Source organism: Eumetopias jubatus, unplaced genomic scaffold (assembly GCF_037043125.1).
Source record: "Eumetopias jubatus isolate StellerSeaLion01/CBP00866 unplaced genomic scaffold, mEumJub1_p1.0 scaffold_1, whole genome shotgun sequence".
NCBI classification, from domain to species: Eukaryota; Metazoa; Chordata; class Mammalia; order Carnivora; family Otariidae; genus Eumetopias; species Eumetopias jubatus.
This window is the reverse complement of record NW_028274807.1, coordinates 166,873,537-166,900,802: the sequence shown is the minus strand read 5'-3', so window position 1 is coordinate 166,900,802 and position 27,266 is coordinate 166,873,537. Positions and strand designations below refer to the sequence as shown.

At 45.1% G+C, this 27,266-nt stretch overlaps 3 protein-coding genes across 9 annotated transcripts in view; 1 reads left to right on the top strand and 2 right to left on the bottom strand.

The window, feature by feature from the left end:
- The window catches only part of TTLL3 (tubulin tyrosine ligase like 3), a 29,352-nt gene extending 27,640 nt beyond the window's left edge, over nt 1-1,712 (top strand). For 2 of the 7 annotated variants that reach the window (XM_088027351.1, XM_088027347.1), the window contains exons 13-14: nt 214-440; nt 638-950. In XM_088027351.1, coding sequence (XP_087883477.1) covers nt 214-440; nt 638-946 — 536 coding nt within the window. In that variant the 3' untranslated portion in view covers nt 947-950. Of the gene's footprint in view, nt 1-213; nt 441-637; nt 951-1,627 lie in introns of those variants that run through there. The other 5 variants (XM_088027365.1, XM_088027356.1, XM_088027355.1 and 2 more) reach the window with 5 other exon arrangements.
- A 1,324-nt stretch (nt 1,713-3,036) lies between these two features.
- Nucleotides 3,037-9,573, bottom strand: RPUSD3 (RNA pseudouridine synthase D3). The gene is made up of 9 exons (XM_028101688.2): nt 9,449-9,573; nt 9,004-9,143; nt 8,130-8,174; nt 7,892-7,991; nt 7,057-7,164; nt 6,891-6,975; nt 6,545-6,668; nt 4,266-4,405; nt 3,037-3,479 (listed from the first exon to the last, which is right to left on the bottom strand). The coding sequence occupies exons 1-9, from the start codon at nt 9,571-9,573 to the stop codon at nt 3,288-3,290; spliced, it is 1,059 nt and encodes a 352-aa protein (XP_027957489.1). The 3' UTR covers nt 3,037-3,287.
- A 4,248-nt stretch (nt 9,574-13,821) lies between these two features.
- CIDEC (cell death inducing DFFA like effector c) lies at nt 13,822-26,488 on the bottom strand. The gene is made up of 5 exons (XM_028101818.2): nt 26,418-26,488; nt 24,876-25,029; nt 17,860-18,018; nt 17,586-17,770; nt 13,822-13,984 (listed from the first exon to the last, which is right to left on the bottom strand). The coding sequence occupies exons 1-5, from the start codon at nt 26,468-26,470 to the stop codon at nt 13,822-13,824; spliced, it is 714 nt and encodes a 237-aa protein (XP_027957619.2). The 5' UTR covers nt 26,471-26,488.
- Nucleotides 26,489-27,266: the final 778 nt, after the last annotated feature.

The following is a 27,266-nucleotide window of genomic DNA, read 5'->3' as shown; positions in this document are numbered from 1 at the left end:
GGGCAGAGCTGGGATGCAGGCCCAGGTCTGTTGGACTCCAAATCCTGTGTTCTTCCCACGGCCTCTGGAGGAGGAACTGGGAGGGCTCCATCTGCCACCTCACACCCCAGCCCTCATCTTCCCCCACCTCCCCACCCTCCACGCTCTCCTTGAGGGGCAGCTGGTTGGCCTTGGACCCTCCCCAGGCCCTCATGGCCCCTTTTGCTCCCACAGCCCCTTACCACTTCCCCAGCCTCCACACCAAGGCCCGGCTGTCTTCTCCCCATGTGCTCCGATCCCAGGGGCGGGTCCTCAGACTGCAACACAGTAAGTTGGTGGGCTCTAAGGCCCTGTCGACCACAGGCAAGGCCTTGATGACTCTACCTACTGCCAAGGTTTTGATTTCCTTCCCGCCTAACCCTGAGCTCAAGTTGGCATCCAGTGTCCTGAAACCAAGAAAGGTGGGCCTTGAGCTGTGACTGGCACCCCCGGTGGGCAGTGCTGAATCCTGGGCTCTGGGGTCAGGGCTGGAGGGCCCAGGCAAGGGCAGGTCCCAGGCTGGCTGGAGCCCCAGGGGAAGGGCTTTTGTCCTCAGAACCCCCTTCCTGAACAGATTTCCTGATCATCTCTTCCACCTCTTCCCCCCTTTCACACCGAGGCTCTTGCCCCGCAGCGCCTTCGTGGTTCCCATCCTGGAGGTGCCCTGTGGCCTCTACCCTTCGAAGTTGGAAATCTTCCTAGCACCCACAGGAAGATCAAGACCAAAGGCAAGTTCAAGATCAGACTCTGTGACAAACCCAAGGCTGAGGCATGCCTCATGAAGACACTGAGCCTTCCAGGACCCCTGCCCTTTATCAATGCATACCAGGGGCTAGGGGGCATGGGGGATGTGAGGCTAGAGAAGCCCTTGCTTCGGTCCTCACTGCCCCTATCCTGGATGCAATGCCAAATAAAAAGGAGCAAGTAAAGTATCCTGGGCTTGGCTCCATTTCCATTGGAGGGTGAAGAGAGGGTAGGCTGGGGCCCTATACCCCAAAGTCCAGAATGAGAGCTAGAGGCCATCAGCAACCTCTCCACAAAGCAAAGGGCCAGAATTCCACCCCCTGGCGACAGACATGGGGCTTCCTACGCAGGGACTCTCTGGCATCTCAGATCTTGGATTGGGGGATAAAGCCTCACTTTGTAGATGAAGAAACTGAGTCTGAACAAGGAGACATGGCTTGTGCAAGATCATGTGGCAGTGAGAAGGCTAGGACATATTGCCAGACTGCTCACCACTGGGAGATCCCCAAGCCCCAAGCCCAGGGGAGAACCTGGGCTGGCAGCAGAGTGACATCCAACGGGCATCAGATTTACAACGTGAGATGGGGCAAGGATGGACCTTGCCTAAGCACCAGCCCTTCTCCAGAGGGAGTTGGTCTGTCCCTTCCTCAGCAAGGGGCCATGGTCGCCTAGAAAGGAAATACCCAACCAGCCACACCCATTTGAAAAACTTTGGTATTTCTTAGTTATAGTGAGTTGAATGGTAGCCTTCCCTCCCCCAAGATACACCTGCCTGGAACCCGTGAATAACTTTCTTTGGAAAAATGGTCTTCATAGATGTGATTAAGTTAAAGATCTTGAGATGAGAGTACTCTGGATTATCCAGGTGGGCCCTAAATCCGATGACAAGTGTCCTGGTAAGAGAAGACACAGACACCAGAAGACCACGTGAAGGTGAAGGCAGACTGATGTGATGCAGCCGTGAGTCAAAGCTTGCAGCCACCAGAAGCTGGAAGAGGCAAGGAGTCATCCCCAGAGGCTTCAGAGGACACTGCCCTGTAGACACCTTCATCTCAGACTTCGGGCCTCCAAACAGATCTCTGGGAAAATCAGTTTGTTATTTTACGAGACCAGTGCTCTAAGCCCTGAGCTATGGAGCTTCAGTTTCTGTTATTTTAAACCACTCAAGTTGTGCTAATTTTGTTACAACAGTCCTGGGAAACTAATACACTAGTCAAGTGAAGATACATATACTCTGACCGCATCTCTTGCATAACTGAACCAGGAAATGCATACAAGCAGGTTCACACCAGTGTTGTGCTAACAGCTGAATGATGACATTAACAGTAGAATGGATAAACTGGTATAGTCATGCACTGGAATTCAAACCCACCATACATCACAGATGCACTTCATGGCATGGAACAAAAACAAATCACGAAAGAATATATATATGTATGTATGGCATGACTCCATTTATGGAAACTTCAGAATTGGGCAAAACAAAATACATTATTTAGGGATGTGTATGTATGTGGAAAAACTTAAGCAAGGAAAGCTCCCATGTCAGGGGAGGGGGTTCCAACCTAGACTGAATAATAGAACCCCTTCGGGAGCTTTAAAAAAGATTGGTGTCAGGATCTCCATCCCAGACTGATAAAATTGGTATCTTTGGGGTGCAGCATCCCAGGGTAGGAAGGGGCTTTTTTAAAGCTTCGCTGAGGGGGTTCTAATATGGGGCCAGCGTTGAGAACTGCTACCCTAACAAGGAAGGAGAGGCATGTTTCTATTTCGTGCCCTGAGTGGTGGTTATGAGTGTCACCTTGTAATTATTCTTTAAATCACAGAGCTATTTAGGTACTCTTTGTATGTTTGATATATTTCACAATTTTTTCAAGTAAAAGATCTAAGATCTTCACTTATATGAAGTCCCCAGAGTAGTCAGATTTGTAGTGACAGAGGAGAATGGCGGCTACTGGGGGCTGAGAGGAGCGGATGGGGCATCAGTGTTTAATGGGGCAGAGTTTCAGTTCTTCAAGATGATGGGATGTGACGGTTGCACCACAATGTGAATGTACTTAATGCCACTGAACTGTTCACTTAAAAATGGTTAAGATGGTAAATTTTGCTATGTGTATTTTACCACAATTGAACGACAACAAAAAAATCAGACATTTCCTCTCAGCTAGAACTGGGACAGAAACAGCCAAATAAAAAGACCATATACTGAACTCAGCAGAAAGCATGCTCCATGATAAATGTTTACTTTCTCAGCAAATCCTCAAAACCACACTATGAGGTAGGTACTTTTATTAACTCACGTCCAGAGAGATGAAGTCATTTGCCTGATACCGTACAGCAAATGGCCTAGCCAGGCTTTGATCTTAGGTTTGTCCGAATGCAGAGCCCAGGATCTTAAAGCATGGCCTTAGTGCATGTTGCGCACTGACCTCATTCTCCTCAAGCCTGATATCGTAGGTTCATCCTTACGCCCCCTCCCCCTTCCCCACTGCTTTCCAGTGGAAACAGAAGGAACAGAAAGAGGACTATTGTTGGTGGAGTCCCAGGCACTGTAGGGTCCTGGAGAAATAAGAGGGCAGGGGTGCCAGAAGCTTCATGGGGGCCTCCCTGGGCCTCATGCCTGGAAGATGGAGACAATGCAGGTGGAGATGCAAGGGCAGCTGGGCAGCCTGGGCGGGGGTCAGGTGGAGGCGTCTGAGGAGGGCTTCATCCAGAACCTGAGGTGGGAGAGGCATGTCAGCATTCAGCCAGGTTGAGTTCCAACCAGCTCGCTCTAACCAAAATGGAAGTAAGGCATGTACTTCCTCCCTCCCTCCATGTCCATAGTTTCTTACTCATTTCTTCTCTACACACACACTCACACATACTGTCACACTATGGCAGAGACTAGCTAGGGTTCACCAAATCAGTTCCCACCTGGCACACAGCTAAATATTTCTGAGTCCCTCTTGCAGTTTGGTGAGGCCATGTGCTAGTTTTAGCCAATGGAACAGGAGGGCAAGTATATGCCACTTCCAGACCTGGCTTGTGAAAACCTCCCACACGGACCTGCACTGCACTGTTTCCCTTCATCTGCTGGCTGTTTCTGTCCCTTGACTCCCTGAGTGCTTGGAGTCAAGCCCACCCCTGCCCCACCCCCATTCATTAGATTTAATGTGGAGGGAAACTATTGTGTTAAACTCTGGGACTTTGGGGTTACTCTGTTAGAGCAGACAGAGTTACCCTAACACACACACACAATTACGTTTAGCCCTTATACCAGGGACTTAAAGAACAGATTTAAAAGGGCCTTGAGAAATCAGCCAGTTCAAGTCCCTTATTGAACAGATGGGCAGAAGGAGGCCTAAGAGAGGGGATGTTACTTGCTCAAGGCCACACGGTAAGACAGGACTATAGATAGCCTTGGAAGGAAGTCCCAGACTTCACAGCTAATGTCTGAAGGCGCTGCCCATCCTCACTTTACAGCCCACCCCCAGAAACAGCAGATAGGTGGGTGTGGGTACCTGTCTTCGGGGCTTGGTGCTCTTGGCTGGCAGGAGAAAGCGCTGGCCCAGGACAGTGCCCACACAGGCAGAGTATGTGTGATCCCCAAGCACAGGGCACAGCTGTAGTACCATGTGTACCTGCAGCTGACTGGGGAACACTGGGGGACAGGAGACAGGACAAATGGTGGGCAGCTGCTCTTTCTGTCCCACCCAGGATTATCCCTCCTCCTTTCCTCTGGGGAAACACCACCACCGCACTCCCGTTCCCCAGGCATGTGGTTTCAGTGAGGTCAATGCTCCTGCCCCTGCCTCCAAGTGCAAGACCAGATCAGCACAGTCATAACCATCAAACCACCTGGCCTGTGGGATTCGCTCATAAAGAGATACAACCCCGAATTTACTGCTGAAGCTACTGGAAATAAGGAATGCTTTTTCCTCCTAGGGTATTAAACTGGTGGGGTGCAGGCCTAGAGCTGCCAGAGCCCCTGGCCATCTCTACCTTGCCCAGAGGAGAGCCTGTGGGAGGGAAAAGCCAACATGCAGGAGGCAAAAAGAAATGGAGAAAGAGTTCCAGAGGACATCCTCTGAGCCTCTAGATCTAACGACACCTAAACTTTAAGGTATGGGAGCCAATACATTCCCTGTTTTTGGCTTACCCCAATTTGAACAGGTTTTTGGGAAACGTGACAAAGACAGGAATGGGGGGCTATGTGCTAGGCATGGTACAAAGTGCTTCACATATGTAAATTTATTTAATCCTCATGGCAGCCCAATAAGGCGGGTCCTATCATCATTCCCATCTTACACACAGAAAACTGAAGCTCAAAAAGAAGTGACTTGCCCAGGACCACAGGCTGGGATTCAAACCCAGGAGCTGTACTCTGCTTCCATGTCTGGCAATATGGTGGACTGGATAATCTAAAAACTCTCTATAAACCACCTGGAAACACCAGAAAAATATAATAATCATTCTTTCAAATATGCAGCCAGGCATAGGAAAGTAAAGTCCCCAAGACCAAAACCAATGGAAAACAAATCCACAGCACACAAGAGCCAATGTTTCATCTATTCTAGGGATGCTGCAAATCTTGGTATCCAGGGGTCTTTGGTTTAAATAGCTACCTAGGGGCCAGGGCTGAGGCCTTGGTACCCAGATGAAATCCTAGAAGGGCTGTATCTTCAGTGAAGGGGTGAACCAGGAGAAAAAGCCAGCCACCGATGAAGGCAGATGATCACCTTAGGTGTGGGCGAGGGGAATAAAGAAGTTTTCCTCTAAGAATTCACAACCATGAGCCTGATCTCACACAGGCCTGGGACCCAAATTAATACCAGAATGATCTGTGAACTTCCAACCGAGACATTAATATTTAAGGAGATCCTGAAGCAGTGACAGCTCTGGGGCATTTGGCAGAAGCAAAGGCAAAACCTCTCCTGAGGGCCCTACCCACAGTGAAGCAACACAAGATTTCCACAGATAAAGGCCCAGCTGAACTTGAATTCACAATCCTGAATCACAGAGCAATGAAACAATCTACCAAGTGTGAGAGTCAGTATGAAACATCATAGGATTAGGCCCTCCAGAATTTCAGACAATGAAAATATAGAAATACAGTATCAGTATATTTAACCTGAACAAATAATGAGAAAAAAATGCTATATAAGGCCATTTTTATTTGTAAAACAACCAAACAGAACTTCTAGAAGTGAAGAAAAATACAGTCAACGGATGGGCTGAACTGGCAGATTAGATCCAACTGAACAGAAAATTATTCACCTGGAAAATAGACCTAAAGAAATTACCAAGAATGCAGCAGGGATGAAGAAATGAAAAATATGAAAGAAAAGAGACTTAGTAAGTAGAATGAGAAGGTCAGACACATCTCATAGGCATTCAAAAGGAAGAGAATAGAGAAAATGCAAGAGGTGCAACATTTGAAGAGAAAGAACTTTCTTGGATTGATGAAGCATATTAACTTTCAGATTCAGGAAGCAAAGTGAATTCTAAGCAAGATAAATAAAACTAAGCCCACACACCTAGATTCAGCACAGTGAAACCACAGAACACCAAAGACAAAGAGAAGATCCTGAGACCAACAACTAAGAAAAAAAAAAAAAGATGGGCTACAAAGGAATGATGATCAGACTGGCAGCAGAAGCGCTGTCTCCTCTAGCTGGGCTCTACCCTTGGAATCCATCAAATGCTCCCCAAGCTGCCATTAACACCACCACCTTCCTCCCACCCCCTTTGCTTCCCCCAGCCAAATAGTCATGAAGGCTGGCCAGGGTTCCAGACCCACCTGTCAGTGGCTGCAGCTGGACCAGGGCACAGCCAGCGCCCATGGCCACCACATGGAAGTGGCTGAGGGTCCTCTTGACACCTTCTTGGAAGTCCTTTCGGGATGGGGACTTCACTGGAATTACCTGTATCGTCAGCCCAAGAATGAATGAGCTTCACACACATCTGGAGCTACGCCCAGACCCTCTCTGCTCCTCCCAAAAGATAGAGCCAGAGTATAAGCAGTGGTCACTTGCCTATCTTAGGGGACAGGAGAGCCACCCACCCCAAGTCTATACCCTTGAGTCCTCTGTAGGGATAATATATTTGGAGAGTCCCCTCCTGTTCCCTCCCAGACCATGACTCACTAGATCAACGCCATCAGTGTGTTCCAGCTTCAGAGCGACTTGGATATGCCCCTCAGGAGAAGCTGGGACCCCATCGGTGACAGCACTGAGGAAGAGGCAGGAGGAGGTCACCGGACGGCTTGCCAGGACCCCCCTGCTGCCCCGGGAGCCTCCGGACACCTCTCACCAGTAGGTGGCTGTGGGTCTCTGGGCTCTCCGTGAGTGGATGAAGAACTTCTGGAGGCGGCTTGCTGTCTGAGGGCAGCTGGAGAGGAGTACAAGCCCAGAGGTCTCTCTGGGGAAAGAGGATAAATCACAAAAGTTAAAGTCCCTTGGGCTCACCCACAAAAAAGGGAGACCCCTCGGAAGGAACACAGACCTGCTTAAGGCCAAACAGTCACCAGAACTATAACCCAGACTTCCTCCTGAGAAACAAGTAAGACTTGCTCATGTTTGACAATAAGACTACATAATTTAAAGAGTTTCTCATTCTCCCCTGGTCCCCAAGGAGCTAAAGCCAAATGTCGTAACAATTACCACCCACTGCTGAATGCCTACAACGCACCGGGCACTAGAGTAGAAATTTTGTGTATATTGGCTCATAAATATTTAAACTCCCCACAAGCCTATGAGTTTGTGGAATTTCAGAAATATTTCGTCTCCAGTACTAGCTCTAATTGACAGCAGTTAGAGTAAAGAATATCATGGATCAACTAGCAATGCCTGCCATGATTATGGGATTGGAGAAGTGACTGCACACTGAGCATAGGTAGGATTTGCTCTATTTTATGATTAAGGGAACTGAGGCTCAGTGAGGTTCATGCTTTTCCTAAGATCACAGTTTGTGCACATGGATTTGAACCCAGATCTGTCCGTTCCCTCCTCTTCCTTGCATCCTTCCTCTATCCCAAACCAGCCTGTGGAAAATGTCTCAGCCTATTCCCAAGCAACTGTTCCCTCACCCAAGATGGAGGCCTGTCCTGCTACCTTCCCATCACCCCCCCACCACCACCACCACTTACTTCCCAGATGCTTGGACAACCTGGAGCTCCCGATCTCTAAGCCCCAGGGATTGGCTCAGCTCTGGCAGCACCGAGAACAACGTCAACTCCCCTGGTTTTCCTGGGGTAAAAAAAGAAGGAAAAGTACAAGTTGCTCTCAGAGGCCTTTGGCTTCATGCCACCATCTCCTTCTTTTCATTATCCCGTCCCTCAGAGCCATCAAACCCTGTTCCACTGCATTCCCGCCCCGTGCCCATACCTGTCACTGGTAGACCCGGTGGTTTATTCAGCGTCACGAGAGGTCCTAGAACATACAGTATATGAGCATCAGTGACACAAAAGCAGCAGTTAAGAGTTTATACTTTCTCAATTCAACTGGCCCCACTACAACTCTCAGACATGAATTATCAACCACACCCTAAACTGAACTTTCAGTCCTTGGCATATGCTAAGCTTGTTGCCACTTTAGGCTTTTATACTTGCTTGACTTTCCTAGTCCCAGATTTTCACCTTTCTGGCTCTTTCATATCCTCTTGGCTCAAATGTCACTACCAGAGAGGCCTGAATCTCCAATCTAATGTCTGCCACACAGTTATAACACCCTGTCTTATTCATAGCACTGATCAGTAGTAGGTACCTTGTTCATTTATTTCCGGTTAATCCATTTCTCCCACTAAAACATTGGCTCCCTGAGAGCAGGAACCGTATTTACCTTGTTCAGCACTGTATAACTGGAACAGTGTCTGGAATAGAACCTATGCTCAATAAATAGCTGAGAAAATTAATAAATCACTGGAGACTCGGGCTCACAGGAATTATTTTCCTAAAGTCACACAGTAAGCTGATTACAGAGCCTAGATCTGACTTCAAAGCCTGTGTTTTGTCCATAAATAATTTATTATAGCAATTATTACCAAGTGCCTACTATGTTCAAGGCTCTCTTTATTTGCACCCTCACACCCCTATGGCCATGATGCTAAGGCTCAGACAGATTACGTGGCTGATTCCAGGTCATACCACTAGTGGGAGGCAGAGCCAGGATATGACCCCCAAAAGCTTTGGTTGGGAGCCCAGTCAGCCCCCAGAAGGCTCCCCTCCCAGATGTCTGTGCAGCTGCCCCTCTCACCCCTCACCTTTCTGGTCCACTACGGCTGCCCTCAGCACATCAACCAGCCCCTCCCGACTGAGGTTCTCTAGCTGCAGCAGCCCCGGGAATGCCTGGTGCCCCAGGGGCCCCGACCGTTTGCTGGATCCTCGACGTCGCAGCTGATGTCTGGAAAAGGTGGGGTAAGCAACAAGGAGATCACTGTTTCCTGATGTGTGTCCATTCTTATCGCCACACAGCTTAAATCCTGCCACCTCCTACAAATGCCTCAAAATGCCTGGATGAGCTTCCCGAAAAAACAACTGGCCCCATGCTGCAGAGGAGGGAACTGAAGCTCAGAGAAACCGAGTAGTTCAGGGTCACAGAGTAGCGGCGGGATTAGCACCCACGCCTACCTAACTCCAGAGCCCACACACACTTTACCCGGCCCCACCGTCCCAACCACACGAAGGGGCGGAGGGAGGCGTAATCACCCGGCTTCGGTGCCAAAGCCTGCGGCCTCGGGCGCTGCGTGGACCCCCGGCCCCCGCCGCCAGCCACCCCAGAAGCGGCCCAAACCCCGACAGCCACCCATCTCCCGAACAGAGACAGTGCGCATGTGTCCAGAAGGGCCGGCCCGCTCGGCTACAGCGCGCTGATTGGTCAGATTGCCTGTCGATCGGAATAGCGAGCAGGCGGGCTCAGAGCCCTGAGAAGGCGGAGCTTCGCATTCGCCCAGGAAGAAAAGGCTTTACTTCACGTCTGTGTTTTTGGGGAAATTGAGGCACGGAGCTGAGAAGGAATTTACTCGGGATCAGAGGACGTCTCTTAAGACAAAACAGGAACGAAAGGTTAAGGTACTCTGATTACCATTCCAATTCGTAGGAGCCTCTGACTTCAAAAAAAACCACCGTTGTGCCCAATTTTGTAAGGCAAATTGAGAAGAAGGAAAAACAAAACAAACAAACAAAAAAAGGTGCATAATCAATCCAAAAGGAGAAGAAGGCCAGAGGGAGAATGAGATTTACTACAACATTATTTATCAAAACAAAACCAAAACAAATCTCAAAACTGGAAACATACTGTCCTAGATTAGCTCTATAGGGGAAATAAATCTAATACGTCACCAATTAAACATTTTTTAAATGCTAACTCTATGCCAGACCCTGGCATCTTTGAGCTGGAAACACAGAAATCAACAAGACTGAGGCCCTGCCCACAAGATCACCGAGTGCACACAGATCACGGCATCACCACCCACCTTGCTAAACCCTATGCAGATGCTGAGAGGGTGAAGGGAGAGGAGCTAGTCCCAGCATGCGTTGTGATGGAAGGGTTGTGAACAACTAATAGAATTCACCAGGAGGAAAAGGTATTGGGAGGAGGGGAGGCAGAGGCAGGGAACAACAGGAGAAATGAGATGTTATGTAAAAAAAAAAAAAAAAAAAAAAAAAAAAACGAGGAACAAAATGGGTTCTATCCTATAATTACAACTATACAAAAGTTACATGCAACCTGTATATTATTTTATTTATTTACTAAGAGCACTGTAACTTTCAATTCACTGTTTGCATTAGGAAAAGAATAAATTAACCTAAATTCATCAACAAAGGACTGGCTAAGTGAATTGTAGCATATCCATACCACACAGCCATTAATTAAGGAATGTGTGTATCTGTAGGTGCTGATATGAAACAGTCTCCAAATATATATTAAAGAAAAGGACAGTGTGACTAGAAGATGCATATGTGTGTGTATGTGATTTACATATATTTATTACATTTTATGTCTGCATTTCTGAACAGACACACAAAAATGAGATGATGTTCGCTTCTGGAGAAGGGATCAGAAGTGAGAAAATGAATAATGATTTTTACCCTTTGGAATTGTGTAAGTTTTTTTTATCTCATTGATATATTTCATCTACATGCACACATGCAAACCTGGTTTAAAAATCGAAGCCAAATATGGAAGACTGATTCATCAAATGTTTTAAATAACAAAATTTTTAAAATAAAAATAAGTAGAAATACTTTTTTAAGAAAGACTATATGATTCCACTTACATGACATTTTAGAAAAAGCAAACTATATTGGTAGAAAAGAGTCAGGGGTTGCCAGGAGCTTGGGATGGCTGGGGGATGGGGATTAGAAAGGGCATAAGGGAATTTTTCAGCATGCTAGAAATGGTGGTTACATAACTTTATAGATTTGCCAAAACTGGGGCGCCTGTGTGGCTCAGTCGGTTGGGCATCTGATTCTTGATTTCGGCTCAGGTCATGATCTTGGGGTCGTGGGATCAAGCCCCAATTCAGGCTTATGCTCAGTGCAGTCTACTTGAGATTCTCTCTCCCTGTCCCTCTGCTTCTCCCCTCAAGTGTGTGTATGTGTGTGTGTGCGCACGTGTGTGTGCATGCTCTCTCTCCCTCTCTCTAAATAAATAAAATCTTTTTAAAAATTACCAAAAACTAAACAAAACAAAACATTGCCCAAATTAAATGTCTATGCATTAAAAGGGAAAATGTTACTGTATGTAAATTATACCTCAAGAAACTTATTTTTTTAATTCAAAGATTTAAACAATCAATTTTTTAATAGATGTACACAAATAGAGCTGGCAAGATATTTGGCAAGAATACAAATGGTTTTTATCCTGTTTTGGGCTTAGGCAGTACTGTGCTTTGTCATAAGGCCCCACGGCGTTTTAGAAACCCTCTTCTGAAAGGCCTCCTGTGCTTTCGCAAGTACCAGCTTGAGCAAAAGTGGAAAGACTAAGGCCCAGAGGCTGGAACACAGTGTGCCTTAACTGCACCAGACCTCTCCTCCACTATGGCACTTGGCCACAGGAGGACCTTTCCCCGACTTGGACGGGCTTCTGGCTCTCCTGAGGTCCTATGCTCTCTGGAATGTTCCTTTCACATATCCCAGCCTCATCAAAGTCTGCCCTATCCTGTTCACTGCTGACAGCTAGTCAGTCTCCCAAGTTCCTGGAAGAAAAGAACCTAATTTTCCGTAGGCTGAGAGGGCTCGATGCCAAGAGACCCTGGTCAGTCACTTAAGACTCACTTGTGAAACTCTGAATCTTAGGAAGAGGGACGTTTGGACAAATTCCAAACTTCTGGACCCCCAGCCCAACTCAGCTTGTGAGTGACTAACTTGTGACTAACTTCACAAGAGAGGCAGATGGCTTACTTAAAAAAATTTAAAAAGGGGCGTCTGGGTGGCTCAGTCAGTTAAGCATCTGTCTTCGGCTCAGGTCATGATCCCAGCGTCCTGGGATCAAGCCCCAAATTGGGCTCCCTGCTCAGCGGGGGGCCTGCTTCTCCCTCTGCCTGCCACTCTTCCTACTTGTACATTCTCTCTCTGATAGATAGATAGATAGATAGATAGATAGATAAATAAATAAATAAATAAATAAATAAATAAAATCCTTTAAAAAAATTTAAAAGAAACTTAAAAAAAAAATAAGGGCTCCTGGCTGGCTCAATTTGTAGAGCATACGACTCTTGATCTTAGGGTTGTGAGCTCAAGCCCCACATTGTGCATTGGGTGTAGCATTTACTTAAAAAAAATACATAAATGTTAAAAAAGGGGGGGCAGGTAGGCTGCAGCCTCTGCGAGTGTTGACCAGGAGGAGCTTCTATGCTGATGTAAACATGGTGCCTCCATGGGGAAGGGCTACCCCATGGAGCCAGGATAGCACTGAGCCAGGCCTCTGGCCTTAAATGCAAGAGCAGGAGAAAGCCCACAATAGAAAGTATGTTTTTGCTAGCTCTGCAGCTCCTCCCACACATGGCCATAGGCTTGGATCAGCTGCCACCAGCAATAACTTTCCAGACTAGTTTTGGTAACACAGGACTTTGTATCTAAAACCCAAAGAGGCTTTCTATTCAGGGGCAGAAATGACATGTTTTTGAATCTGAGAGTCACTCACTAAAGCACAGTCACTTACAAACTTGGCCTTTCATGCTTATCTTGTTTGAGTTGCTCTAGATCGAAAAATGTCAGCTCTCACTGATGAGAAACTAATATTCTTTGTCGCTAAGTAACAGCTCATTTTGAAATCCTGAAGTTGATAGTGCTGAACATGAAAGATAAGCTTCTGGCAAGCTAGGGAGAGCATTGACGGAGGGTTGTGTTATGGCCTGGCGAGTCCTTTCCCACCTAAACACTTAAAAGGTTGTAATAAAATGTAACACTGAGAAATTAGAAGAGTGCCTTAGTCCCACCCTGCCATTCAAAGTCCTTCTGGTAGGCAGATTTAATTGTCCTTTATTGTATTGATTACATGGTCTGCTCAAGTCTCTGATTGAGCAGACATTAGCTCCAGAATCAAATATTTTTTTTGTTGGTAGAAATAGTCCTGTTTCCTGTAACCCCACATTTTGAAAAATGGTTTGACAACAGATTCCTCTCTTCCCTTACACCTTTCCAACCTTCCAGACAGAGCCCCACCCTCACCCCGAAAGAACACAAGCAAAGATGTGTCAGCATAAATAATGTAATGTGAGCTCTCTAATATCATACACTAGTGGGCTTTGTGGTTCACAAAGGAGTATTAGGGCTGGGAGGCCAGGAGGTGGGGAGCATATGAAGACAGTAGCTGAGGGGCAGACTTCGTGCCTAGCCTGCTGGTGACCTTTCTTGGTCAGCTAAGCTACCCTGGACAGGAAGGAGCTGGGCCAGGCTAAGAACCCTCAGGTTTCTGGCCTTTCCCCCTGGGAAGGCTTCTTCCTTCATGTGAGGTGAGGGTGAGGAAGGTGTGGCGAGGTAAGACGTGTCTAGCTGCCAGTTTGTGGTGCTACTAGCTTAGCATGGGGGCCACAGTCTAGTCTTTGCCTGGGGAGTGCCTCCAAGGACTGGAGCCTTTACTGCAGTATCTTTAGACAGGTCGGGATGAGTGATCGGGCCTTGCTCTCAGCAGGCTGCCCTCCCTCTGTGGCATCCAGGAGCTGCTGCATATAACAGGAGGTGCCAAGCAGCACATGGCCTGTGGTCTGCATGCTGAAGAGGACCCAACGAAGAACTTCCCTGGGTGGAAGAAAAAGACACTAGAGTCAAAACACAAAGAAAATCCTTCCCTGCATCCTCTAAATGTCTCCCCCTCCATAATTTCAGAAACCGTAGAGCGGTGTGTCAACAGGAATGGATGCTGCCCTCCTTCAGCAAATGGGAAAGGGTCTACAGGCATTGCCTGCCTTTCATTGAGATGTCCATAACCTCGCTATTTTCTCACGCAAAGTTCAAACTCATTTAATAAAACCTTTACTTTTTGTAAAAGTACTACTTTTGGCCAGCTACATTAATCTCCATACCATGGCGCTGTCCTTCATGACCTCTGTTCTAGATGCTGAGGCCTTTCCAAGTCATGTGTGGTCTAGTTAATTTTCAGGGCGCTGGACATGAAGATCCCCCATGCCCTGTGTTGCAACGTACTGAGAACAGGACTTGAATTAGATAGGCCAGAGTTCTAATCGGGTCTTCTTGGCTGTGTGAAGCTTGGCCAACTACTAGATTTTTGAGCGTCTGCTTTCCCATCCATCAAATAAGATCATTACCATTTTGATGGTTATGAGGTTGAAACAACATAAGGTCACTTCACTGGGAGCCTAATCGGTAGAAGAGTAGGGCAAAACATGGGGTCAAGAGTAGCTGGTGGAATGCTTGACTACTTTAACCAAGTTCTTTATCCAGATCTGTTTAAAAGAGATTAATGAGGGTCACTAGGGGTGTATAGTCCTGGGGGAGGGGGCGGTCAGGGGGGGAAAACAAAAAGAAAATAAAGACTTTCTGGCTGGTATTGAAACTTTCAAACTATTAACCTTTATTCAATAAATGAACTTATGGTTGAGGTACAGAGAGGCAGGAACATAATTAGAACTATAAACATTTACACATGAAGATTCTTTAAAATTTTATTTTTTTAAAGCTTTATTTCTTTATTTTAGAGAGAAAGAGGTGGGGGGAGAGAGAGAGCATGAGTGGGAGAAGGGGCAGAGGGAGAATCTCCAGCCGACACCCTGCTGAGTGCAGAACCCAGTGAGGGGCTTGGTCTCATGAACCTGAGATCATGACCTGAGCTGAAACCAAGAGTTGGATACCCAACCAACTGAGCCACTCAGGCACCCCTTCTTTAAAATTTTAGAGACTATACCTGAAAAGTATACCCATTTCTTAAATCACAGAACTGAGGCTTAAAACCAGTGGTCCAGCCATAAATGGAATGAAGTTCTGACACTCGCTACAACATGGATGAACCTTGAAAATATTATGCTCAGTGACATAAACCAGTCACAAAAGGACAAATACTGTATAAGATATCTAGAATAGGCAAATTAACACAGAAAGAAAGTAGCACACAGGTTACCAGGGGCTGGAAGAAGGGGGAGTGGAAAGTTAGTGTTTAATAGGGACAGAGTTTCAGTTTGAGATGATGAAAAAGTTCTGGAAATTGATAGTGGTAACTGTTGCACAACATTGTGAATGTACTTAAGGCCACTGAATTGTACACTTTAAAATGGTTAAAATGGTAAATTTTATGTATGTTTTACTACAACAGCAACAACAGTAATAATAAAACTAGCTTACACCACGAAGTTACCACACCTACTCCAGCTTGCTGGGTTTTTTTTGATACCAACACGTCTACTGTGTTTAGGTCTGAGAGTCGTACTTCCCCTAAATGCACTGAGTTTAAAGACTGAAGCTTCTTGCTCTAGATTTTGAAATTTGAAAACTACTGGCAGCAAGCCCAGATCAAGATGGGACATGATAAAGTATAGGAGGAATATGGGACTTTTAGCCTCAGAACTAGGCGGAAGCCTGTCATTTGGATGTCATCTCTGGCAAACAGAACCACACACCTCAGGTCCCTCATCTCCAGACTGGCTATACACAGAAGAAACTCAGAAAGCCAAGAAGGGGGTGGTGCCTGGGTGGCTCAGTCAGTTAAGCATCTGCCTTCGGATCAGGTCCCGCATTGGGCTCCTTGCTCAATGGGGAGCCTGCTTCTCCATCTGCCTGCCGCTCCCCCTGCTTGTGCTCTCTCTCTCAAATAAACAAATAAAACATTAAAAACACACACACACACACAACTGATTAAAAAAAAAAAGAAAGCCAAGAAGGTTTGGAATACTCTAGCTACATATGTTCTGGCAGAACTCTGGGGACCCTGGGCAGGATTTCTCGGAAGGCCTCTAAGAACAAGGATCAGATGCATCTTCATTCATTCTACAATGATTTGAATCCCTGCTATGTGCCAGCATTCATCAAGGCACTGGAGGGTTCGTGCAGCTTGTTCTGACGTCTTGTTTATCTCTGGATCTTTAGCTTACATCATAGGGCTGGGCACACGGTGGGTGCTCAGTAGATGATAAATGAAGCAATTGGGGAGGAGTAGAATCTGTCAGAAGAAACTGGCAAGAGGCCATGCCCTGCTACTCCCTAGCTTTGTGGCTTTGGAATAGCTGGATGCCTCTGCCTCACTGGCTGCATCCACCTGATAGGGTAAGAATTCACCAGAGCAGGGGTGCCTGGGTGGCTCAGTCATTAAGCATCTGCCTTTGGCTCAGATCATGATCCCCGGGTCCTGGGATTGAGCCCTGCATCGGGCTCCCTGCTCTGCGGGAAGCCTGCTTCCCCCTCTCCCACTCCCTCTGCTTGTGCTCTCTCTCTCACTGTGTCTCTCTCTGTCAAATAAATAAACAAAATATTAAAAAAATAAAATCTTTAAAAAAAAAAAGAATTCACTAGAGCACTAGTGGAACAGCTGAAATTGGGAAACACCACCCTAACGGTCCTTGTCTTATCATTTAACATATTCTCATGCTTCCTGTGTTACTTGATTACACTTTCAAAAGTAAAGTAAAAAGTTTAAAAGAAGTTCATTAGATAATACAAAAGACTATTGTCCACAGACATGCAAATTAATTCCCTCTGTAGAAGGACAGTTATTTCATCCCTCCCACCCACATGGAAATATCCAATTTTGTATCTATGAATTTATCCCATTCTTTTTTCTTTTAAGATTTATTTATTTATGAAGGAGGAGGGAGAGCAGAAGCAGAGGGAGAGAGAAAATCCCCAGCAGATTCCCCAGGCAGAGGGCAGAGCTCAACCTGGGGCTTGATCCCATCACCCTGAGATCATGACCTGAGCCGAAACCAAGAGTTGGCCCCTCAACTGACTGAGCCACCCAGGAGCCCCTTATCTCAGTATTCTTGATGGACCTATATGTATTGGTGGGTTTTTGAATTCTCTGAACTGATTGTAACTTCTTGCTGGTTCTCTCCTTAATTAATGAGTTCAATAAAATCTTTGATGTATGTTTACTTTTTAAAAATTGGTTAGAAGACTACTTAGGAAAACTTACTATTTTAGGTGAAAAAAATAGTTGTTGTAGTGGAAGGTAATTAGAAAAATAATATATCCCAGTTCCACCTGGAGGAGTACGTGTATCCCTTTGGCATATGCTATAGCACTAATTCAGCCATAAAGTTCTAGACAAATGTTAACTGTCATGCTTTGTCAGAATCAACACTAGTCCCAGGCCCTAGAATGTCCATGTGAGCAGAGAGGGGCTCCCTCGTTGTTGAACACCCACCCTATCCCCAGCTAATCCCAATTCACTCACTTCATGACGCGCTTGGCCCGGTAGCAGTGCAGGTCATAGGAAAGGGAGTATGTGCCATACAGAGTGGCCTTCACATTCAGGCAACCAATGAAGTCCTGTGGGTTCATCTTGTATAGGTCGAAGGTTACACGAGCCACATCAATCTTGGCAGGCTTACGGGAGAGGGCAAGTTGGTACCTGGTACCCTGTATTAAGACAAGGCTGTGGTTGGCATCCTCCCAAGGACTTCTTCTAGGCTCCCAGTGTTCTCCCCACTACACGGGTGGGAACTCACCAGTTCTGACGGGGGCTGCCATTTCTGGGCCTTCTGGAGGACCATGAACACTGTGTCATCTGCCAGGGCTTGGAAATACTCTTCTGTCTCTACAGCTGTGCCATCTTCCTCCAGCACTAGAAAGAAGGGCTTGTCTGCCAGCATCAGGGTGTCCCGGACCTGGAGAATAAGATCAGTGATGCTTCTGCCATCCCCATGCAGACACAGGGCATGGGGAAGACCCATATTACATCATCTCAGCTCCCAGGGAAAGAACAAGTGGATAAGGATCTATGGGAAATGGGACTGGAACCCAGGCTCTTGCTGTGGGATCACCATCCAAAGATTCTATATTACGGTCTGTCTTGGTACCTGGATTCATGGTTATGTTCTAGAACAGTGCTGTCCAATAAGAATATAATGGGAGTCACATATGTAATTTTTATTGAGATACAGTCCACATACCATAAAATTCACCCTTTTAAAGTATACAATTACGTGTTTTTTAGTACATGCACAAAGTTGTACAATCATCACAATTATCTGATTTCAGAACATTTTCTTCATCCTAAAAGAAACCCATTATCCATTAGCACTCATTTCCCATCCCCCAACCCGTGGCAACCTCTACTGGTTGTCTCTATGGATTTGCCTATTCTGGACATTTCATATAAATGGCATCATATGCCGTTTGTGGTCTTTTTAGACTGACTTCTTTTCCTCAGTATGTTTTCAAGTTTCCTCTATGTTGTAATATGATTCAGTTTTTATGGCTGAATAATATTCACATTTTTTAAAGATTTCATTTATTTATTTGAGAGAGAGTGAACAAGCAAAAGCAGGGGGAGTGGCAGGCAGAGGGAGAAGCAGACTCCCTGCTGAGCTGGGAGCCTGATGGGGGGCTCGATTCCAGGACCCCGGGATCATAACCTGAGCAGAAGGAGGACACTTAACCACCTGAGCCACCCAGGTGCCCCAATATATCACTTTTTAAATCCATTCATCAGTTGCTATAGACATTTGGGTTGTTTCTATTTTTGTAGTATTATGAATACTGCTGTTAGGAGTATTCATGCACAAGTTTGTGAGTGAACATATGTTTTCAGTTTTCCTGGGTATATACCTAGGAGTGAAAATACTGAGTCACACAATTAACTGTATGTTTAACTCTTTGAGGAACTACAGTACTGTTTTCCAAAGCAGCTGCATCATTTTATATTCCCATTAGCAATGGATGACGATTCCAATTTCTTCACATCCTCACCAACACTTCTTATTGTCTGCCTTTATTTTAGCCATTCTAGACGGTATGAGGTAGTTTTGATTTGAATTTCCCTAACAACTAATGATGTTGAACATCTTTTCATAGGTTATTAGTCATTTATATATTTTCCTTAGAGAAATGTCTATTTCAATTCTTTACCCATTTTTATTTATTTTATTTTTAAAAATATTTTATTTATTTATTTGTCAGAGAGAGAGAGAGGGAGCACAAGCAGGGAGAGAGGCAGGCAGAAGCAGGCTCCTTGCCAAGCAAGGAGTCTGATGTGGGATGCGACCCCAGGACCTTGAGATCATGACCTGAGCTGAAGGAAGATGCCCAACCGACTGAGCCACCCAGGTGTCCCTCTTTACCCATTTTTAATTGAGTTCTGTTTTTATTGTTGAGTTATGGGAGTTCTATATATATTCTTGATATTAGACCCTTATCATATATGAGATTTGCAAATATTTTCTCCCATTCTGTAGGTTGTCATTTAATTTTTTTGATAACATACACAGAAGTGTTTAATGTTGCTGAAGTTTGATTTTTGTCTCCTCTGATTGCTTGTGTTTTGATGCCATATCAAAGAAACCAAAGTCATGAAGACATATCTATGTTTACTTCTTTTTTTTTTTTTTAGATTTTATTTATTTATTCGTGAAAGACAGAGGGAGAGAGAGAAGCAGAGGGAGAAGCAGGCTCCCAAAGAGCAGGGAGCCCGATGCGGGACTCGATCCCAGGACTCTGGGATCATGACCTGAGCCGAAGGCAGACGTTTAACCATCTGAGCCACCCAGGCGCCCTATCTATGTTTACTTCTAAGAGTTTGGTAGTTTGAGCTCTACATTTAGTTCTTTGATCCATTTTGACTTAATTTTGTTCATGGTGTGAGGTAGGGATGCGACTTTGTTATTTTGCATATGGATATTCCATTGTCGCAGCACCAGTTATTGAAAAGACTATTCTTTCTCCTGTCAAAAACCAATTGACCATAGATACATGGGCTTCCTTCTGGACTTTCAATTCTATTCTATTGATTTGTATGTATTATGCGCTGAATTGTATACCTCCCTAATTCACATATTGAAGTCCTAAGCCCCAGGATCTCAGAATCTGACTATATTTGGAGATAGGGTCTTTAAAGAGGTAATTAAATTAAAGTGATGTCATTAAGATGGGCCCTAATCCAATATTACTGGTGTCCTGATAAGAAGGGGAGATTAGAGACCAAGAAGCATACCCAGAGGGAAGACCATGTACACGTGAAGACAGCCACCTACAAGTTAAGGAGAGAGGTCTCGGAAGAAACCAACCCTGACGGTACCTTGATTTCAGACTTCCATCCTCCAGATTTGAGAGAACATAAATTTCTGTTGGTTTAAGTATTAGTCTGTCGTACTTTGTTATGGAAGCTCTAGTAAACTAATAGAGTGTGTCTGTCTTTCTTTATGTCAATACCACAGAGTTGATTACTGTAGCTTTGTATTAAGTTTTGGAATCAGGAAGTGTAAGTCTTCCAACTTTGTCTTTTTCCAAGATTGTTTTAGCTATTATTGGCCCATTATATTTCTATATGAATTTTAGCATCAGCTTGTCAATATCTACAAAAAGAGTAGCTGGAAGTTTGATGGGGAATGGGGATGGCATTGAATCTACAGATCAAGTTGGGGAGTATTGCCATCTTAACAACATTAAGTCTTTCAATCCTTGAGCACATTTGTCTGTCTGTTACTTAGGTCTTCTTTAAGTCTTCCTTCAATCTAATTTATTTCACCAATGTTAATTTTCAATCTAGAAGTCATATATTTTTGTTAAAGTTATTCTTAAACATTCTATTCTTATTGATGCTATTATGCTATTATCACTAATTTTTTTTAAGGTAGTTTCCACACCCAGCATGGAGCCCAACACAGGGCCTGAACTCACGACTCTGAGATCAAGACCTGAGTTGAGATCAAGAGTCAGTTGCTTAACTGATTGAGCCACTCAGGTGCCCCCTCATTTTCTTAATTTTATTTTCAGATTATTTATTGCCAGTGTATAGAAATACAATTGATTTTTGTATATTGATCTTACATCTTGCAACCTTATATCATGCAACCTTGCTGAACTCATTTATTAGCTCTTAGTGTGTGTGTGTGTGTGTGTGTGTGTGTGTGTGTGTGTGTGTGTTTTACAGGGTTTTCTAGCTGCAAATAGGAATAGTTTTACCTCTTCCTTTTCAATCAGGGTGCCTTTTATTTTATTTTCTTGCCTAATTAGCCTGGCTAGAACCTCCAGCACCATGTTGTATAGAAGTGGCAAGAACGGATATCCTTATCTCTTTTTTTTTTTTAAGATTTTATTTATTTGACAGAGAGAGACACAGGGAGAGAGGAAACACAAGCAGGGGTGGTGGGAGAGGGAGAAGCAGGCTTCCCGCTGAGCAGGGAGCCCAATACGGGGCTCGATCCCAGGACCCCGGGATCATGACCTGAGCCGAAGGCAGACGCTTAACGACTAAGCCACCCACGTGCCCCTCCTTATCTCATTCTTGATCTTAAGTGGAAAGTTTTTAGAATTTCCCATTAAGTATGTTGTTAGCTGTGAGTTTTTCATAGATGCTCTGTGTCACACATATGTAATTTTAAATTTTCTAATAGCTGCATGATACTTGTAATATATTTAATTCCATCTAAAATACAATTCCAACATAAAATCAGGATAAAAAGTTATGATTTTACATTTTTTTACATTAAGTCTTCAAAATCCTGTATGTCACTTATACTTAAGCACATCTCAGTTTCAACTAGCCTCATTTCAAGAGTTCAGTAACCACATGTAACTAGTAACTACTGCATTGGATAGTGTAACTCTAGAGTTAAAGAGACCTGGGTTTGAATTCTAGCTCCCTTACATTATTATTCTGAATTTAGGAAAGTTATCTCATGAATCTGAACTCATCTCATCATCTAAAAAGTTGAAGCAAGTATAATCTTAGAGTCTTCACAGTGGTTAAATGCAAAAGTGTATGAGATGACAGCCTGGGTTTAAATCCCAGTGAGTGAACCTGGCTTCTGCTTCTAGAAAATGAAAATAGTAGTAACTACCTCAGGGTTATGATTACAAGAAATGCTATAAGTTACCTAGAAGAGTACATCATCCATAATATGCATTTACTAAATTAACACTATACTGATTAAAATGGAAGGAGACCCATGACCCATTCATGCTAGAGAATGAAAAATCAGGCAGCATACTACATAACCTCAGATAAGGATAGACTATTTAGGACATTCACAACCACATCATTAGCTATCTTGGGATCATAGAATTCTCACTTTACTTTTCTTGCTTGGATTCACTAGAGAGCATGTATTTCTGCTTAAAATCCTTCAGTAAAGTTCTAGGATCAGCAACACACCAATAGCAGTGAACACACCTAACTCTCAGATCTTGGTTTCTGAATACCATTCTCCCCTAAAATGAAACAGATTTCCTTAGGAAAAATGGCCAGTTAAAGGGCTGGGGCAGGTAAAGTACAAGATGAGCTTGCAATACCTCATTGTGATTGAAAGTCAGAAAGCACTGAAGAATGATAGGGACATGGGAAAAGGACAGAAGTTGGGCTGAAAGGAGTCCCACTGGCTAAATCTTGGACCATTTGAGCATCAATAAATAATCTGTTACCATCCTCATATCCCATTAAGATAGGAATATTTGAATCCCTTCTGATATAAGTAAATGAGAAAATTGAAAGTTGGATACAGAATGAGATGTATATTTAATACAAAGTACCTCTCTAGAAAATAATTAATACAAAGGGAAAAATAGTAACTTTACATAGGGAAGCCTGAATATACCTCTTTATTCAGATAATCAAAGTTAAACAGCAATGTGACAAATCAAAATCATATGCAATTTGGCAGTGGCAACCTATTTTTATCATATTCCTGCCAGATATACAGGCTGAATGGAGGAAATAAGCAATTCCAAACTAAAGAACAGTAAACAAAACAAGAGTCTTATAATATTCAAAACAGTCAAGACCATGAAAGTTCAGGAAAACTGATGAACTGTTCCAGATTGAAGGAGACTAAAGAGACAAATAAAATACTCAATCCTGACCTGGATCCTTTTGCTATTAAGGATATTATTGGGATGATTAGTAACACTCAAATGAAGTCTCAGGATTAAATGGTAGTCATGTAACATTGGATGTTTCCCAATTTTGATGGTTGTAATTTCAATTATATAGGAGAATATTCTTGTTTGTAGAAAAGACACACAGAAGTATCCAAGAATAGAAGCATCAGGTTGGCAACCTCCTCTCAAGTGATTTAGGAAGTCTTGTATTGTTCTTACAACTTTTGTTAGTTTGAGATTCTTTCAAAATTAATTTTAAAAAAATCCTCTAAAGGCTTACTGTGGTCTTTTAAAATGAAACCCCTCTGTTCTTTGCCATGGCCAATAAGGGACTAAAAATCTGGTCACTGCCAACCATATCGATTTGCCCTTTTTCCCTCACTCTCTCTGCTCCTTTCTTTATATTGCCAAACTTGGAAAAGCAGTCTACACAGGTTGATGTCCTCCCTGCTCGACAGGTGAGATTCACCTTTAACATTTGTTCCATGCTGGAAAGATGGACCTTCACTGTTGTTCCTCCCTGCATCCTTTGGAGTTAGGACTCTAACTTGGGGTCCCCAAACTCAGTGGATAAGAATCTCCCGAAGAACCTGCTGAAAATGACAACTCCTGAGCCTCACTCATGACCTAATCAGTCCCAGGGAGTGCAGTCTGGGAAGTCATGTGCAATAAGTCCATTTTGGCACAGGAAGTGGTCCTCAGACCTCAGGTGAAAAACACTAGCAAGTCTAGACTCAAGTACAAAAGAGACCTTTCGATTCAGGGCATAAGAAATTGGTGTGTCCAGCCCCAAGCCTCACAAGAGAGGGGAAATGGGCTCTCACAAAGAAGAACAGACCTAATTCACAGAAACAGAGGAGGGACTCTGGAATAGACGTTTAGGTCAGCTATGATTTCTATATGTTAAACTCTAGACTCTAGTAATCAGAAGCCTAATCCAAATGTATGATCTGTGCCAGACAACTGGGCTTGCATAGGAGCAGGGAGCTTATTAGCTAACAAGCTAATGGGGCAGTGAGGCACAAGATTAATATGAAACCAGATTAGATGAGGCTGTAGGAGAGGCAATGGGAGAGAGGGAGCATGGAAATGGGGAAGGGTGTCATTCTTGCCTGCTGTTAACTGCTATCCACAAGAGCTGTGTGTCTTTGGTTTCCTGCTCTGGAAGCTTACCTGATCAATAGTTTGAAGAAAATCTTCCACAGCAATTAACAAAGCCTTCCATGGAAAGCCAGTGTAGGAGATGGATTGAAGACCTGCCCTGGCTGAAGGGAGGAGATGGGGAAGAGAATCTCTAAAATCTCGCCTATTTCCCCAACTTCCAGGTGTGTGTACAATGGAAAAGGGAACCAAAGGGTCCTCCCAATAAGAAAAATATACTCTGAAAATACCACTGGCCTACTGTTAGTATAGGATGACAATATACTGCCTTCCCCCTGTCACTAATCCATTGAACAGCACTCCAGGCAGGCACTACCAACTCATTCGGGCTGGCATCAGAAAGGAAATCTTTTCACCATCCAACTCATGAGCTCCATCCCAGCTGAAATCCCAGCTCATGACCCAGAGGACAGAGGTAGCTGGCAGGGCCAGCTCTCAGCCACAGTCCCAGTGGTTGGGCTGTGCTGAGGGCAGTCCTGACCCTCACCTTGTGCTGGAGGTCCTTGAGACTGTGCGCCATGATTCCCTTCCGCACACTCCGGTCAGCAGTGCTTACTCTGCAGGGCCGGGCCTTGGGGGCCTCCGGGCTGGACTCAGACAATAGCTCCTGGGTCACCACTGAGGTGCTCACGGCCACATGCCTGGGGACAATTTGGAGCATTAGAATGAGCTGTCTGCTGCCTCCCAGCCCTTACCCCACTGCAGGAAACTGACTCCCCTACCCCTGTAGGTTGAGCTCATCATATTTCTCCTCCTCTACCACCCACCAGGCCTGCTCCAAGTCTTATTAGTCTTACTCAAAGGCCTGCTAGATCAGTACATCTCAAACTTTAGTGAACATATAGGTCCTCTGGGGATCTGAATCTGATTCAGTAGGTCTGGGCGGAGTCTGGGATTCCAAATGTCTAATAAGTTTTTTTTAAGATTTTATTTATTTATTTGATAGAGACACAGCAAGACAGGGAACACAAGCAGGGCGAGTGGGAGAGGGAGAAGCGGGCTTCCCGTGGAGCAGGGAGCCCGATGTGGGGCTCGATCCCAGGACCCAGGGATCATGACCTGAGCTGAAGGCAGACGCTTAACAACTGAGCCACCCAGGTGCCCCTCAAATGTCTAATAAGTTTTGAAGTAGCATTGGCGCTGCCTTTTGGCACTGATCATGGTGAGTAGCAAGGTGATAGGGGACACATCTCACATTCCCCCAGTACTACTTTCCTCTCTTGGCCTCTCTCTTCCCACCTGTAAAGTGAAATGAAGTGGTGAAGGGGCCTGGGTTTTTGAGTCAGACCCAAGCCTGAATCCTGGCTCCAGTACCCATTTATGAGGAGATTGAGAGCACCCACTCTGTACCTCAGTGCCCCCATCTATTAATTTGGTATAATACTCCCCACTTCCCAAAGTTGTGATCAGGTTTAAATGAGATCCAGAATGTGGGCGCCTGGGTGACTCAGTTGGTTTAGTGTTCCAACTATTTTTTTTTAAGATTTTATTTATTTATTTGAGAGAGAGAGAATGAGAGATAGAGAGCACGAGAGGGAAGAGGGTCAGAGGGAGAAGCAGACTCCCCGCCGAGCAGGGAGCCCGATGTGGGACTCGATCCCGGGACTCCAGGATCGTGACCTGAGCCGAAGGCAGTCGCTTAACCAACTGAGCCACCCAGGCACCCTTTAGTGTTCCATCTCTTGATTTCAGCTCAGGTCATGATCTCAGGGCGGTCAGATTGAGCCCTGCTTTGGGCTCTGTGCTGAGTGTGGAGCCTGCTTAAGACTCTCTCTCCCTCTCTCTGCTTCCCCCCCCCACCCCCACCGCTCAAGCACTTTGCTCTCTCATGCTCTCACTCTCTCTCTCCTCTCGCTAATTAAAAAAAAAAAAAAAGGTGCAAAATCTTGGGTCTCACTCCAGACCTACTAAATCAACATCTGCATTTAACAAGATGCCCAGGTGACTTATGAGCCCATTGAAGTTTGAAAAGGTCTGCCTTACAGCTCACAAATAGCTCTCCTTTGTTTCCACCCTTGGCTCTCCTCACCTGGACAAGGACTTGGGGTAGAGAAGGCTAAGGGACTTCATGGCATATTCCATCCTTGTCACCTGGATAGTGTTGGACCTGGGAAGGAAGCAGAAAGCTAGTTAGGGTAGAAATAGAAGGCTCCCTCTCACTCATCATTTGACATAGTGCAAATGTGTCAATCCTCCCCCCCGCCCCCAATCCAGCTAAACTCCACTCTGGTCTTTCCTCTCAACTCCCACACACACCTTTCCAGCCCTTCTCCGGTCCAATCCCACACGTGCTGACTGGGACCAAGCTGGAAACCCCCTCAGGTCCCAGGCTCAGCCCCCCTCAGCAGCTGCTCCTCCCTCCCCAGGACTACTCACTCCATGTTTCTCTGACTCTGGCTCTGGTCACACTGATCAGGGATCCCCAGTTGGGGCTGAAGAGGCCATGCCTGGTTGGGTCCTATCTCTGGGGGCAGAGTCCATTTTATGCTGGCAGGAAGTGAGTCACATCACCCCCCCTCTTCTGGAGACTGTTTCCTTACCTATAGCCCAGAGACTTCACAGGCCAGGCTCACACAGGCTCTCTCCTGTGTCCTTGAGCAATCCGGACCCCTTCTGAGGCTTCCCACTGGCCAAAGGGACTCTATGATGATGGATGTTGGAGATGTTCTATATCCTTTCTCCCCAGTACCAGAACTGCTGGGCTTCATTGGCTACTGAGCACTTGAAATGTGGTTAGTACAACTGAGGAGCTGGATTTTTAACTTTGTTTAATGTTAATTAATTTAAATAGAAATAGCCACTGTGGTTTATGGCTACTGGCAACCATCCTGAATGCAGAGATAGCTGATATCCTTGGCGCACCTGCCGCTTTCTCTCC